General features: G+C 50.8%; 1 protein-coding gene across 1 annotated transcript in view; it reads left to right on the plus strand.

The window, feature by feature from the left end:
• LOC112242166 (signal-induced proliferation-associated 1-like protein 1) overlaps positions 1–17,500 on the plus strand; it is a gene marked incomplete at both ends in the record, with an annotated part of 45,559 nt that overhangs the window by 3,372 nt on the left and 24,687 nt on the right. The window contains 5 exon segments of the mRNA XM_042313295.1: positions 3,319–3,486; positions 3,605–3,711; positions 4,011–4,295; positions 8,091–8,234; positions 8,961–9,094. Of these exon segments, the coding sequence (XP_042169229.1) occupies positions 3,319–3,486; positions 3,605–3,711; positions 4,011–4,295; positions 8,091–8,234; positions 8,961–9,094 (838 nt within the window).

Here is a 17,500-nt window from a genome sequence, read left to right on the forward strand (position 1 = left end):
CCTGAGTAGTGTACCCTGTTCCCTGAGTAGTGTTCCCTGAGTAGTGTTCCCTGTTCCCTGAGTAGTGTTCCCTGTTCCCTGAGTAGTGTTCCCTGCTCCCTGAGTAGTGTTCCCTGCTCCCTGAGTAGTGTTCCCTGAGTAGTGTTCCCTGCTCCCTGAATAGTGTTTCACTGCTCCCTGAATAGTGTACCCTGCTCCCTGAGTAGTGTTCCCTGCTCCCTGAGTAGTGTTCCTGCTCCCTGAATAGTGTACCCTGCTCCCTGAGTAGTGTTCCTGGGTAGTGTTCCCTGTTCCCTGAGTAGTGTTCCCTGTTCCTGAGTAGTGTTCCCTGTTCCCTGAGTAGTGTTCCCTGCTCCCTGAGTAGTGTTCCCTGAGTAGTGTTCCCTGCTCCCTGAATAGTGTTTCACTGCTCCCTGAATAGTGTACCCTGCTCCCTGAGTAGTGTTCCCTGCTCCCTGAGTAGTGTTCCCTGCTCCCTGAATAGTGTACCCTGCTCCCTGAGTAGTGTTCCCTGGGTAGTGTTCCCTGTTCCCTGAGTAGTGTTCCCTGTTCCCTGAGTAGTGTTCCCTGTTCCCTGAGTAGTGTTCCCTGTTCCCTGAGTAGTGTTCCCTGTTCCCTGAGTAGTGTTCCCTGTTCCCTGAGTAGTGTTCCCTGTTCCCTGAGTAGTGTTCCCTGCTCCCTGAGTAGTGTTCCCTGAGTAGTGTTCCCTGAGTAGTGTACCCTGTTCCCTGAGTAGTGTTCCCTGAGTAGTGTACCCTGAGTCGTGTACCCTGTTCCCTGAGTAGTGTTCCCTGAGTAGTGTACCCTGTTCCCTGAGTAGTGTACCCTGTTCCCTGAGTAGTGTACCCTGTTCCCTGAGTAGCGTACCCTGTTCCCTGAGTAGCGTACCCTGTTCCCTGAGTAGCGTACCCTGTTCCCTGAGTAGCGTACCCTGTTCCCTGAGTAGCGTACCCTGTTCCCTGAGTAGTGTACCCTGAGTAGTGTTCCCTGTTCCCGAGTAGTGTACCCTGTTCCCTGAGTAGTGTTCCCTGAGTAGTGTACCCTGTTCCCTGAGTAGTGTACCCTGTTCCTGAGTAGTGTACCCTGTTCCCGAGTAGTGTACCCTGTTCCCGAGTAGTGTACCCTGTTCCCGAGTAGTGTACCCTGTTCCCGAGTAGTGTTCCCTGTTCCCGAGTAGTGTTCCCTGTTCCCTGAGTAGTGTACCCTGAGTAGTGTTCCCTGCTCCCGAGTAGTGTTCCCTGTTCCCTGAGTAGTGTACCCTGTTCCCTGAGTAGTGTACCCTGAGTAGTGTACCCTGAGTAGTGTACCCTGAGTAGTTTTCCCTGAGTAGTGTACCCTGTTCCCTGAGTAGTGTACCCTGTTCCCTGAGTAGTGTACCCTGAGTAGTGTACCCTGAGTAGTGTACCCTGTTCCCTGAGTAGTGTACCCTGAGTAGTGTACCCTGCTCCCTGAGTTGTGACCTATATAGGGAATAGGGTGCCACTTGGGACAAAGCCTAACTCATAATTTGCTTGGGTGATGGTTCTTATCTGTTACCATAGCAACAAGAGAGGTAAAACCATTTCCTTATGTAATCACCATCAGCTGGTTCTGAAAGACTTCCTCCATTTCCTCCAGCTCTCACACACACACACACCGCAAAGAGTGTGTGTCTGTTGTGTGTTAGTAGATCCATTCAAGAAGAGGGAAATGCAGTTGGTCATAAACACTTTCAGATACAATTTTCAAATGAGTGTATCTAGGGATGCGTTGCTCTTCAGTCGCTGCTGACACCTTTGTGTGAGGGAGCGGGAGGAAGGAGACAGAGGAATAATATATTGGTACTTCATAAACTCACACTCATCTTCCTGCAAGAGGTCTAACACACACACACTGCAGAGAATATTAAGAACCCAAAACTCCCTGTCTCCCTCAAGACAATCTCTGTCTCCCTCAAGACAATCTCTGTCTCCCTCAAGACAATCTCTGTCTCCCTCAAGACAATCTCTGTCTCCCTCAAGACAATCTCTGTCTCCCTCAAGACAATCTCTGTCTCCCTCAAGACAATCTCTGTCTCCCTCAAGACAATCTCTGTCTCCCTCAAGACAATCTCTGTCTCCCTCAAGACAATCTCTGTCTCCCTCAAGACAATCTCTGTCTCCCTCAAGACAATCTCTGTCTCCCTCAAGACAATCTCTGTCTACCTCTAGACAATCTCTGTCTACCTCTAGACAATCTCTGTCTACCTCAAGACAATCTCTGTCTACCTCAAGACAATCTCTGTCTACCTCAAGACAATCTCTGTCTACCTCGGACCGGGCTCTGTCTACCTCGGACCGGGCTCTGTCTACAGTGCTTTCAATTGCACAATTGAACATGCTTGATCACTTACCACTCATTCTGTCCTCCTGACTGACGGCTGTTATTTGTTATGTTGCACTGCAAACAAACTAATCACCCCCCTCTCTCTCTCTCTCTCTCCCACTTCTCCCCCTCTCTCTCTCTCTCCCACTTCTCCCCCTCTCTCTCTCTCTCCCACTTCTCCCCCTCTCTCTCTCTCCCTCCCACTTCTCCCCCTCTCTCTCTCTCTCCCACTTCTCCCCCTCTCTCTCTCTCTCCCTCCCACTTCTCCCCCTCTCTCTCTCTCTCCCTCCCACTTCTCCCCCTCTCTCTCTCTCCCTCCCACTTCTCCCCCCCCTCTCTCTCTCTCTCCCTCCCAATTCTCCCCCCCTCTCTCTCTCTCTCCCTCCCACTTCTCCCCCTCTCTCTCTCTCTCCCTCCCACTTCTCCCCCCCTCTCTCTCTCTCTCTCCCACTTCTCCCCCTCTCTCTCTCTCTCCCACTTCTCCCCCCCTCTCTCTCTCTCTCCCTCCCACTTCTCCCCCCTCTCTCTCTCTCCCTCCCACTTCTCCCCCTCTCTCTCTCCCTCCCACTTCTCTTCCACCCCTCTCTCTCTCTCTCCCAATTCTCCCCCTCTCTCTCTCTCTCTCTCTCTCCCAATTCTCCCCCTCTCTCTCTCTCTCTCTCTCTCTCTCCCAATTCTCCCCTCTCTCTCTCTCTCTCTCCCTCCCACTTCTCCCCCCCCTCTCTCTCTCTCCCACTTCTCCCCCCTCTCTCTCTCTCTCTCCCTCCAACTTCTTTTCCCCCGCTCTCTCTCTCTCCCAATTCTCCCCTCTCTCTCTCTCTCTCTCTCTCTCTCTCTCCCAATTCTCCCCTCTCTCCCAATTCCCCCCCTCTCTCTCTCTCTCTCTCTCCCAATTCTCCCCCTCTCTCCCAATCCCCCCTCTCTCTCTCTCCCAATTCCCCCCTCTCTCTCCTTCTCTCTCTCTCCACCCCCCAGTACCTGACTAAGGGTTGTGAGACATCTGAGATGACACTACGTCGTAACGGGCTGGGCCAGCTGGGTTTCCATGTCAACTACGAGGGCATCGTGGCAGAGGTGGAATCGTACGGGTACGCCTGGCAGGCCGGGCTGAGGCAGGGCAGCCGATTGGTCGAAATCTGCAAGGTATGTCATTTTAAAGTTAAAGTAGATTTCATTGTGTCGTTGGATCATTCTTGTGTGTTTTGTTTGTAAATTATTATTGATACCATATAATGGTAAAAAAATCAACCATTCCGTCAAGGTTGCCGTGGCGACTCTGACCCACGAGCAGATGATCGACCTGCTGAGGACGTCGGTCACCGTCAGGGTGGTCATCATACCCCCGCACGAAGACGCTACGCCACGCAGGTGTGTGTGTGTTTGTCAGAGGGGTTGGTGTGTGTGTGTGTGTGTGTGTGTGTGTGTGTGTGTGTGTGTGATGGTCAGATTAGTGATTCTGAGGTCGTCATTATCATGTCAACCATGTGTGTGGAGTCTAACCTCTGCTTCTTACCTGACCCTCCTCTCTCTTCCTCCCCCTTTCTCCTCCAACTCCCCTTCTCTCTCTTCCTCCCCCTGGCACTTCCTCCCCTTGGCTCTTCCTCCCCCTGGCTCTTCCTCCCCCTGGCTCTTCCTCCCTCTCCCTCTCCCTCTCTCTCTCTCTACAGAGGTTGCTCTGAGCTCTACCGTATCCCAGTGGTTGAATATAAGGGGAGTGGTGAGAGTGGTTCGTTTGACTACAAGTTCCCGTTCCGCAGCAAAGACAACAAGTGGCAGAGAACCTCCAGTAGCCCCCAGCAGTCCCTGACGGCCTCCCCCCAGCCGCACACCCCCAACCGGGCCGTCAGCCTGGGGAGCTCTGGGGGGAAAACCCTGTCTGCTGAACGCCCAGAGAGAAACGCTGCTATACCACGCAGTGTTAGTAGTGATGGACGGCCGCTGGATACCAAGAGGTAGGGGAGGGGAGAAGGAGAGGGAGGGGGGAGGGAGGGAGGTAGGTAGGTAGGTGAGAAGGGGAGGGAGGTAGGGGAGAGGAGAAGGGGAGGGAGGGGGGAGAGGAGGTAGGGGAGAGGAGGTAGGGGAGGGAGGTAGGGGAGAGGAAAAGGGGAGGGAGAGGGAGGGGGAGGGAGAGGAGGAGGGGGAGGGAGGTAGAGGAGAGGAAAGGAAAGGGGGAGGGAGGTAGGGGAGGGGGGGGGAGGGGAGAGAGGAGAAGGGGAGGAAGGAAGGGGAGGGAGAGGAGAGGAGAAGGGAGGGAGGGAGGTAGGTAAGGGAGAGGAGAGGGGAGGGAGGAAAAGGGAGAGGAGGGGGAGGGAGGGAGGGAGAGGAGATGGGGAGGGAGGTAGGTAGGGGAGAGGAGAGGGGAGGGAGGGGAGAGGAGATGGGGAGGGAGGTAGGTAGGGAGAGGAGAGGGGGAGGGAGGGAGGGAGGGAGGGGAGAGGAGAGGAGAAGGGGAGGGAGGTAGGGGAGAGGAGAAGGGGAGGGAGGTAGGGGAGAGGAGAAGGGGAGGGGGGGAGGGAGGGAGGGAGGAGGAGAGGAGAAGGGGAGGGAGGGAGGTAGGGGAGAGGAGAAGGGGAGGGAGGTAGGGGAGAGGAGAAGGGGAGGGAGGTAGGGGGGAGAGGAGAGAGGGGAGGGAGGTAGGGGAGAGGAGAGGGGAGGGAGGGGAGAGAGGAGAAGGGGAGGGAGAGGAGAGGAGAAGGGGAGGGAGGGAGGGGAGAGAGGAGAAGGGGAGGAAGGAAGGGGAGGGAGAGGAGAGGAGAAGGGGAGGGAGGGAGGGAGGTAGGTAAGGGAGAGGGAGGGGGAGGGAGGTAAGGGGAGAGGAGAGGGGGGGGAGGGAGGGGGAGAGGAGATGGGGAGGGATGTAGGTAGGGGGAGAGGAGAGGGGGGGAGGGAGGGAGGGAGGGGAGGGAGGGAGGGAGGGAGGGGGAGAGGGAGAGGGGGAGGGAGGTAGGGGAGAGGAGAAGGGGAGGGAGGGGAGAGGAGAGGGGAGGGAGGGAGGGGAGAGGAGAAGGGGAGGGAGGGGAGAGGAGAAGGGGAGGGAGGGAGGGGAGAGGAGAAGGGGGAGGGAGGGAGGGGAGAGGAGAAGGGGAGGGAGGGAGGGGGAGAGGAGAAGGGGAGGGAGGTAGGGGAGAGGAGAGGGGAGGGAGGTAGGTAAGGGAGAGGGAGAGGAGGGAGGTAAGGGGGAGAGGAGAGGAGGGAGGTAAGGGAGAGGAGAGGAGAGGAGGGAGGTAAGGGAGAGGAGAGGGGGAGGTAAGGGAGAGGAGAGGGGGAGGGAGGGAGGGAGGGGAGGGAGAGGGGGGAGGGAGGGAGGGAGGGGAGAGGAGAGGGGGTAGGGGAGAGGAGGGGGAGGGAGGAGAGGAGAGGAGAAGGGGAGGAAGGAAGGGGAGGGAGAGGAGAGGAGAAGGGGAGGGAGGGAGGTAGATAAGGGAGAGGAGAGGGGAGGGAGGTAAGGGAGAGGAGAGGGGAGGGAAGTAGGGGAGAGGAGAGGGGGAGGGAGGTAGGTAGAGGAGAGGGGGGAGGGAGGTAGGTAGGGGAGAGGAGAGAGGGAGGGGAGAGGAGAAGGGGAGAGAGGTAGGGGAGAGGGGAAGGGGAGGGAGAGGAGAGGAGAAGGGGAGGGAGGGAGGTAAGGGAGAGGAGAGGGGAGGGAGGTAGGGGAGAGGAGAGGGGGAGGGAGGGGGAGGGAGGTAGGGGGAGGGAGAGGGGGAGGGAGGGGAGAGGAGAGGAGAAGGGGAGGGAGGAGAGAGGAGCAGGGGAGGGAGGTGAGGGAGAGGGAGGTGAGGGAGAGGGAGAGGGAGGTAGGGGAGAGGGAGAGGGAGGGAGAGGAGAAGGGGAGGGAGGTAGGGGAGAGGAGAAGGGGAGGGAGGTAGGGGAGGGAGGGAGGTAGCGTAGAGGAGAGGGGAAGGGGAGGGAGGTAGGGGAGAGGAGAAGGGGAGGGAGGTAGGGGAGAGGAGAAGGGGAGGGAGGTAGGGGAGAGGAGAAGGGGGAGGGAGGTAGGGGAGAGGAGAAGGGGAGGGAGGTAGGGGAGAGGAGAGGGGAGGGAGGTAGAGGAGGAGGGAGGTAGAGGAGAGGGGGAGGGGAGGAGAGGGGGAGGGAGGTAGGGGAGAGGAGAAGGGGAGGGAGAGGAGAGGGGGAGGGAGGTAGGGGGAGGAGAGGGGGAGGTAGGGGAGAAGGGGAGGGAGGTAGGGGAGAAGGGGAGGGAGGTAGGGGAGAGGAGAAGGGGAGGGAGGTAGGGGAGAGGAGAAGGGGAGGGAGGTGGGGGAGGTAGGGGAGAGGGAGAGGCATGTTTCTTTTCCTCTGATAACCCCCCTCCAGAAAGTCTCCAGGCAGTGAGAACTATGCTCTGGTTTCCTCTCTGGCACTGGGTTAGAGGTTAGGGTCAGGGTCTAGGTTAGGGTCAGGGTCTAGGTTAGGGTCAGGGTCTAGGTTAGGGTCAGGGTCTAGGTTAGGGTCAGGGTCTAGGTTAGGGTCAGGGTTGTAGTCTGGGTTATGGTTAGGGTCTAGGTTATGTTCAGGGTCAGGGTCTGGGTTATGGTCAGGGTCTGGGTCTAAGTTATGTTCAGGGTTATGGTCAGGGTCTGGGTTATGGTCAGGTTAGGATCTGGGTCAGGGTTAGGGTTTGGGTCTAGGTTAGGGTCATGGTCTGGGTTATGGTCTGGGTTATGGTCAGGGTCTGGGTTTAGGTTAGGGTCTGGGTCAGTGTCTGGATCAGGGTCTGGGTTATGGTCTGGGTCAGGTTCTGGTTTAGGGTCAGGTTCTGGTTTAGGGTCTGGGTTAGGGTCTGGGTTATGGTCAGGGTTAGGGTCAGCGTTAGGGTCTAGGTTATGGTCAGGGTTATGGTCAGGGTCTGGGTTATGGTCAGGGTCTGGGTTAGGATCAGGGTCTGGGTTAGGATCAGGGTCTGGGTTAGGATCAGGGTTATGTTCATGGTCTGGGTTAGGGTCTGGGTTATGGTCAGGGTTAGGGTCAGGGTCTGGGTTATGGTCAGGTTTAGGGTCTGGGTTATGGTTAAGGTTGGTGTTATGGTCAGGGTTAGGGTCTGGGTTAGGATCTGGGTCAGGGTCTAGGTTAGGGTCTGGGTTATGGTCTGGGTCAGGGTCTGGGTTATGGTCTGGGTCAGGGTCTGGGTTATGTTCAGGGTCTTGGTTATGGTCAGGGTCTGGGATATGGTCAGGGTCTGGGTTAGGGTCTGGGTTATGGTTAGGATCAGGGTCTGTGTTAGGTTTTGGATCTGGGTTATGGTCTGGGTAATGGTTAGGATCTGGGTCAGGGTTAGGTTTAAGATCTGGGTCTGGGTTAGGGTCGAGGTTAGGGTCTGGGTTAGGGTCTAGGTTAGGGTCTGGGTTAGGGTCAGGGTTAGGATTTGGGTTAGGGTCTGGGTTATGGCCAGGGTCTGGGTTAGGATCAGGGTCTGGGTTATGGTCTGGGTTATATTCAGGGTTGGTGTCTGGGTTAGGATCAGGGTCTGGGTTAGGGGTCAGGATTAGGGTCTAGGTTATGTTCAGGGTCTGGGTTAGGGTTAGGGTTTGGGTTAGGATCTGGTTCAGGGTTAGGATCTGGGTCAGGGTCTGTTTTATGGTCAGCGTTAGGATCTGGGTCAGGGTCTGGGTTATGGTCAGGGTCTGGGTTAGGATCTGGGTCAGGGTCTGGGTTAGGATCTGGGTCAGGGTCTGGGTTAGGATCTGGGTCAGGGTCTGGGTTAGGATCTGGGTTAGAGGGTTATTGTCTATTCTGTGTTATCTCAACCCCTCCAGAATGTCTCCAGGCAGTGAGAACTATGCTCCGGTCTCCTCTCTGGCACTGGGCCGTTCTCCTCACAACCGATCTTCCCTGTCCAACCTCTCCTTCTCCAGTGACACCTCGCAGCATTGGAGGACTCAGAAGTCCATGCCCGAGGGGTAAGAGATGGAGTGACCACCCCTCATAGCCTGGTTCCTCTCTAGGTTTCTTCCTAGGTTCTGGCCTTTCTAGGGAGTTTTTCCTAGCCACCGTGCTTCTACACCTGCATTGCTTGCTGTTTGGGGTTTTAGGCTGGGTTTCTGTACAGCACTTTGAGATATCAGCTGATGTACGAAAGGGCTATATAAATAAATTCGATTTGATTTAAGTGTGTTCATGGTCTGTAGCATACTTAACACAGCCCTTTATGTAATAGTTAAGGAAGATGTTGATGATTGGAAAGGAATGAAGCACTATATCCAACAATTGTTTTTAGTTTTTTTCCCCATGTGAAAACGCTGCGGTGCCTGTTGACCAGCTTGTATCCATTACAGAGAAGCTGGACGTCAAGTTCCTCACGGCTCTGTCCATGAATTGTATAGAGATGCAAATGGCATCTTTATTCCCGATGTAGGGAATAGTTTGCCGTTTGGCACGTAGCCCATGAATTAGTTCATGCAGAGGAAAGCAACTTCTGCCCATGACGGTCCTTTTAATGTACTTTACATGAATTGTCTTTACCTGTGTTATTATAATATGGGTAGCACATGTTTGTGTTCCTAGCAAATGACATGTCTGCCTTTATGTTCTGTGGGCGGCGACATGTCCAACATTTTTATTCAATTGGTTGTTGTGTGTGTGTGTGTGTGTGTGTGTGTGTGTGTGTGTGTGTGTGCTTGCTCTAGGTTTGGAGAACACAGACAACACTCCCCTCTGTCTACAGAGCGACAGGTGGTAGGAGAAGGCGGGGCTAGTGGCAAGTCCACACCTAATTGGCCGAGAGTGGAGGAATTGGGCGGGACCGACAGAGGTTCTACAGGTGAGATTGACCAATGGGAAAGAGAATTGCTAATATAGAAAGAAAAGAGTGCTTTATTCATACTCCCAGATATTCACATTGTTGTCTGCAGTGATGTCCAGACATACTGTCAAACCACTGACAAGAAGCAGAGTATTGGCATCATTATATAGTGATGTCATAGTATAACAGAAATATATTGGACCATAGTGATGTCATAGTATTACAGAAAGATATTGGACCATAGTGATGTCATAGTATAACAGAAATATATTGGACCATAGTGATGTCATAGTATAACAGAAATATATTGGACCATAGTGATGTCATAGTATAACAGAAAAAAACATACACTGGTCGGGAAGAAAGTAGAACACGTTACTGTGAGATGTTGAGTACTTTCAATGCACACACACACCTACTCCTAAACACACAACTACTCCAAAAGACACCTACTCCTAAAGACACACCTACTCCTAAAGACACACCTACTCCTAAAGACACACCTACTCCTAAAGACACACCTACTCCTAAAGACACACCTACTCCTAAAGACACACCTACTCCTAAAGACACACCTACTCCTAAAGACACACCTACTCCTAAAGACACACCTACTCCTAAAGACACACCTACTCCTAAAGACACACACACTCCTAAAGACACTCACACTCCTAAAGACACACACTCCTAAAGACACCTACTCCTAAAGGCACCTACTCCTAAAGGCACACACTCCTAAAGGCACACACTCCTAAAGGCACCTACTCCTAAAGATACACCTACTCCTAAAGACACACCTACTCCTAAAGGCACCTACTCCTAAAGGCACCTACTCCTAAAGGCACCTACTCCTAAAGGCACCTACTCCTAAAGGCACCTACTCCTAAAGGCACACCTACTCCTAAAGGCACACCTACTCCTAAAGGCACACCTACTCCTAAAGGCACACCTACTCCTAAAGGCACACCTACTCCTAAAGGCACACCTACTCCTAAAGGCACACCTACTCCTAAAAGCACACCTACTCCTAAAGGCACACCTACTCCTAAAGGCACCTCTACTCCTAAAGGCACCTCTACTCCTAAAGGCACACCTACTCCTAAAGGCACACCTACTCCTAAAGGCACACCTACTCCTAAAGGCACACCTACTCCTAAAGGCACACCTACTCCTAAAGGCACACCTACTCCTAAAGGCACACCTACTCCTAAAGGCACACGTACTCCTAAAGGCACACGCCTACTCCTAAACACACACGCCTACTCCTAAACACACACACATATTCCTAAAGACACACCTACTCCTAAAGGCACACACATATTCCTAAACACACACCTACTCCTAAACACACACATATTCCTAAACACACACCTACTCCTAAACACACACACACACACCTACTCCTAAAGACACACCTACTCCTAAAGACACACCTACTCCTAAAGACACACCTACTCCTAAAGACACACCTACTCCTAAAGGCACACACATATTCCTAAAGGCACACACATATTCCTAAACACACACCTACTCCTAAACACACACCTACTCCTAAAGACACACCTACTTCTAAAGACACACCTACTTCTAAAGACACACCTACTCCTAAAGACACACCTACTCCTAAAGACACACCTACTCCTAAAGACACACCTACTCCTAAAGACACACCTACTCCTAAAGACACACCTACTCCTAAAGACACACCTACTCCTAAAGACACACCTACTCCTAAAGACACACCTACTCCTAAAGACACACCTACTCCTAAAGACACACCTACTTCTAAAGACACACCTACTCCTAAACACACACACACACCTACTCCTAAAGACGCACCTACTCCTAAAGACGCACCTACTCCTAAAGACGCACCTACTCCTAAAGACGCACCTACTCCTAAAGACGCACCTACTCCTAAAGACGCACCTACTCCTAAAGACGCACCTACTCCTAAAGACGCACCTACTCCTAAAGACACACCTACTCCTAAAGACACACCTACTTCTAAAGACACACCTACTCCTAAACACACACACACACCTACTCCTAAAGACGCACCTACTCCTAAAGACGCACCTACTCCTAAAGACGCACCTACTCCTAAAGACGCACCTACTCCTAAAGACGCACCTACTCCTAAAGACGCACCTACTCCTAAAGACGCACCTACTCCTAAAGACGCACCTACTCCTAAAGACGCACCTACTCCTAAAGACGCACCTACTCCTAAAGGCGCACCTACTCCTAAAGGCGCACCTACTCCTAAAGGCGCACCTACTCCTAAAGGCACACCTACTCCTAAAGGCACACCTACTCCTAAAGGCACACCTACTCCTAAAGGCACACCTACTCCTAAAGGCACACCTACTCCTAAACGCACACCTACTCCTAAAGACACACCTACTCCTAAAGACACACCTACTTCTAAAGACACACCTACTCCTAAACACACACCTACTCCTAAACACACACCTACTCCTAAAGACACACCTACTCCTAAAGACACACCTACTCCTAAAGACACACCTACTCCTAAAGACACACCTACTCCTAAAGGCACACCTACTCCTAAAGGCACACCTACTCCTAAAGGCACACCTACTCCTAAAGGCACACCTACTCCTAAAGGCACACCTACTCCTAAAGGCACACCTACTCCTAAAGGCACACCTACTCCTAAAGGCACACCTACTCCTAAAGGCACACCTACTCCTAAACGCACACATATTCCTAAACACACACCTACTCCTAAAGACACACCTACTTCTAAAGACACACCTACTCCTAAACACACACACACACCTACTCCTAAAGACGCACCTACTCCTAAAGACGCACCTACTCCTAAAGACGCACCTACTCCTAAAGACGCACCTACTCCTAAAGACGCACCTACTCCTAAAGACGCACCTACTCCTAAAGGCGCACCTACTCCTAAAGGCGCACCTACTCCTAAAGGCGCACCTACTCCTAAAGGCGCACCTACTCCTAAAGGCACACCTACTCCTAAAGGCACACCTACTCCTAAAGGCACACCTACTCCTAAAGGCACACCTACTCCTAAACGCACACCTACTCCTAAAGACACACCTACTTCTAAAGACACACCTACTTCTAAAGACACACCTACTTCTAAAGACACACCTACTCCTAAACACACACCTACTCCTAAACACACACCTACTCCTAAAGACACACCTACTCCTAAAGACACACCTACTCCTAACGACACACCTACTCCTAAAGACACACCTACTCCTAAACGCACACCTACTCCTAAACGCACACCTACTCCTAAAGGCACACCTACTCCTAAAGGCACACCTACTCCTAAAGGCACACCTACTCCTAAAGGCACACGTACTCCTAAAGGCACACGCCTACTCCTAAACACACACGCCTACTCCTAAACACACACACATATTCCTAAAGACACACCTACTCCTAAAGGCACACACATATTCCTAAACACACACCTACTCCTAAACACACACATATTCCTAAACACACACCTACTCCTAAACACACACACACACACACCTACTCCTAAAGACACACCTACTCCTAAAGACACACCTACTCCTAAAGACACACCTACTCCTAAAGACACACCTACTCCTAAAGACACACCTACTCCTAAAGACACACCTACTCCTAAAGGCACACACATATTCCTAAAGGCACACACATATTCCTAAACACACACCTACTCCTAAACGCACACCTACTCCTAAAGACACACCTACTTCTAAAGACACACCTACTTCTAAAGACACACCTACTCCTAAACACACACCTACTCCTAAACACACACCTACTCCTAAAGACACACCTACTCCTAAAGACACACCTACTCCTAACGACACACCTACTCCTAAAGACACACCTACTCCTAAACGCACACCTACTCCTAAACGCACACCTACTCCTAAAGGCACACCTACTCCTAAAGGCACACCTACTCCTAAAGGCACACCTACTCCTAAAGGCACACCTACTCCTAAAGGCACACGTACTCCTAAAGGCACACGCCTACTCCTAAACACACACGCCTACTCCTAAACACACACACATATTCCTAAAGACACACCTACTCCTAAAGGCACACACATATTCCTAAACACACACCTACTCCTAAACACACACATATTCCTAAACACACACCTACTCCTAAAACACACACACACCTACTCCTAAAGACACACCTACTCCTAAAGACACACCTACTCCTAAAGACACACCTACTCCTAAAGACACACCTACTCCTAAAGACACACCTACTCCTAAAGACACACCTACTCCTAAAGACACACCTACTCCTAAAGGCACACACATATTCCTAAAGGCACACACATATTCCTAAACACACACCTACTCCTAAACACACACCTACTCCTAAAGACACACCTACTTCTAAAGACACACCTACTTCTAAAGACACACCTACTCCTAAAGACACACCTACTCCTAAAGACACACCTACTCCTAAAGACACACCTACTCCTAAAGACACACCTACTCCTAAAGACACACCTACTCCTAAAGACACACCTACTCCTAAAGACACACCTACTCCTAAAGACACACCTACTCCTAAAGGCACACCTACTCCTAAAGGCACACCTACTCCTAAAGGCACACCTACTCCTAAAGGCACACCTACTCCTAAAGGCACACCTACTCCTAAAGGCACACCTACTCCTAAAGGCACACGCCTACTCCTAAACACACACGCCTACTCCTAAACACACACATATTCCTAAAGACACACCTACTCCTAAAGGCACACACATATTCCTAAACACACACCTACTCCTAAACACACACATATTCCTAAACACACACCTACTCCTAAACACACACACACACACCTACTCCTAAAGACACACCTACTCCTAAAGACACACCTACTCCTAAAGACACACCTACTCCTAAAGACACACCTACTCCTAAAGACACACCTACTCCTAAAGGCACACACATATTCCTAAAGGCACACACATATTCCTAAACACACACCTACTCCTAAACGCTGCTCCTAAAGACACACCTACTCCTAAAGACACACCTACTTCTAAAGACACACCTACTTCTAAAGACACACCTACTCCTAAACACACACCTACTCCTAAACACACACCTACTCCTAAAGACACACCTACTCCTAAAGACACACCTACTCCTAACGACACACCTACTCCTAAAGACACACCTACTCCTAAACGCACACCTACTCCTAAACGCACACCTACTCCTAAAGGCACACCTACTCCTAAAGGCACACCTACTCCTAAAGGCACACCTACTCCTAAAGGCACACCTACTCCTAAAGGCACACCTACTCCTAAAGGCACACGTACTCCTAAAGGCACACGCCTACTCCTAAACACACACGCCTACTCCTAAACACACACACATATTCCTAAAGACACACCTACTCCTAAAGGCACACACATATTCCTAAACACACACCTACTCCTAAACACACACATATTCCTAAACACACACCTACTCCTAAACACACACACACACCTACTCCTAAAGACACACCTACTCCTAAAGACACACCTACTCCTAAAGACACACCTACTCCTAAAGACACACCTACTCCTAAAGACACACCTACTCCTAAAGACACACCTACTCCTAAAGACACACCTACTCCTAAAGGCACACACATATTCCTAAAGGCACACACATATTCCTAAACACACACCTACTCCTAAACACACACCTACTCCTAAAGACACACCTACTTCTAAAGACACACCTACTTCTAAAGACACACCTACTCCTAAAGACACACCTACTTCTAAAGACACACCTACTCCTAAAGACACACCTACTCCTAAAGACACACCTACTCCTAAAGACACACCTACTCCTAAAGACACACCTACTCCTAAAGACACACCTACTCCTAAAGACACACCTACTCCTAAAGACACACCTACTCCTAAAGGCACACCTACTCCTAAAGACACACCTACTCCTAAAGGCACACCTACTCCTAAAGGCACACCTACTCCTAAAGGCACACCTACTCCTAAAGGCACACCTACTCCTAAAGGCACACCTACTCCTAAAGGCACACCTACTCCTAAAGGCACACCTACTCCTAAAGGCACACCTACTCCTAAAGGCACACCTACTCCTAAACGCACACCTACTCCTAAAGACACACCTACTTCTAAAGACACACCTACTTCTAAAGACACACCTACTCCTAAACACACACCTACTCCTAAACACACACCTACTCCTAAACACACACCTACTCCTAAAGACACACCTACTCCTAAAGACACACCTACTCCTAAAGACACACCTACTCCTAAAGACACACCTACTCCTAAAGACACACCTACTCCTAAAGACACACCTACTCCTAAACGCACACCTACTCCTAAAGGCACACCTACTCCTAAAGGCACACCTACTCCTAAAGGCACACCTACTCCTAAACGCACACATATTCCTAAACACACACCTACTCCTAAAGACACCTACTTCTAAAGACACACCTACTCCTAAACACACACACACACCTACTCCTAAAGACGCACCTACTCCTAAAGACGCACCTACTCCTAAAGACGCACCTACTCCTAAAGACGCACCTACTCCTAAAGACGCACCTACTCCTAAAGACGCACCTACTCCTAAAGACGCACCTACTCCTAAAGGCGCACCTACTCCTAAAGGCGCACCTACTCCTAAAGGCGCACCTACTCCTAAAGGCACACCTACTCCTAAAGGCACACCTACTCCTAAAGGCACACCTACTCCTAAAGGCACACCTACTCCTAAAGGCACACCTACTCCTAAAGGCACACCTACTCCTAAAGGCACACCTACTCCTAAAGACACACCTACTTCTAAAGACACACCTACTTCTAAAGACACACCTACTCCTAAACACACACCTACTCCTAAACACACACCTACTCCTAAAGACACACCTACTCCTAAAGACACACCTACTCCTAAAGGCACACCTACTCCTAAAGGCACACCTACTCCTAAAGGCACACCTACTCCTAAAGGCACACCTACTCCTAAAGGCACACCTACTCCTAAAGGCACACGTACTCCTAAAGGCACACGCCTACTCCTAAACACACACGCCTACTCCTAAACACACACACATATTCCTAAAGACACACCTACTCCTAAACACACACATATTCCTAAAACACACACACACACACCTACTCCTAAAGACACATCTACTCCTAAAGACACACCTACTCCTAAAGACACACCTACTCCTAAAGACACACCTACTCCTAAAGGCACACACATATTCCTAAAGGCACACACATATTCCTAAACACACACCTACTCCTAAACACACACCTACTCCTAAAGACACACCTACTTCTAAAGACACACCTACTTCTAAAGACACACCTACTTCTAAAGACACACCTACTCCTAAAGACACACCTACTCCTAAAGACACACCTACTCCTAAAGACACACCTACTCCTAAAGACACACCTACTCCTAAAGACACACCTACTCCTAAAGACACACCTACTCCTAAAGACACACCTACTCCTAAAGACACACCTACTCCTAAAGACACACCTACTCCTAAAGGCACACCTACTCCTAAAGGCACACCTACTCCTAAAGGCACACCTACTCCTAAAGGCACACCTACTCCTAAAGGCACACCTACTCCTAAACGCACACCTACTCCTAAAGACACACCTACTTCTAAAGACACACCTACTCCTAAAGACACACCTACTCCTAAACACACACCTACTCCTAAACACACACCTACTCCTAAAGACACACCTACTCCTAAAGACACACCTACTCCTAAAGACACACCTACTCCTAAAGACACACCTACTCCTAAAGACACACCTACTCCTAAAGACACACCTACTCCTAAAGACACACCTACTCCTAAAGACACACCTACTCCTAAAGACACACCTACTCCTAAACGCACACCTACTCCTAAAGACACACCTACTTCTAAAGACACACCTACTTCTAAAGACACACCTACTCCTAAAGACACACCTACTCCTAAAGGCACACACATATTCCTAAAGACACACCTACTCCTAAAGGCACACACATATTCCTAAAGACACACCTACTCCTAAAGGCACACACATATTCCTAAACACACACCTACTCCTAAACACACACCTACTCCTAAACACACACCTACTCCTAAACACACACACACTCCTAAACACACACACACACACCTACTCCTAAACACACACACACACACCTACTCCTAAACACACACACACACCTACTCCTAAAGACACACCTACTCCTAAAGACACACCTACTCCTAAAGACACACCTACTCCTAAAGGCACACCTACTCCTAAAGGCACACCTACTCCTAAAGGCACCTACTCCTAAAGACACACGCGCCTACTC

The sequence above is a fragment of the Oncorhynchus tshawytscha genome, unplaced genomic scaffold (assembly GCF_018296145.1).
Source record: "Oncorhynchus tshawytscha isolate Ot180627B unplaced genomic scaffold, Otsh_v2.0 Un_contig_5589_pilon_pilon, whole genome shotgun sequence".
Classification (NCBI taxonomy): Eukaryota; Metazoa; Chordata; class Actinopteri; order Salmoniformes; family Salmonidae; genus Oncorhynchus; species Oncorhynchus tshawytscha.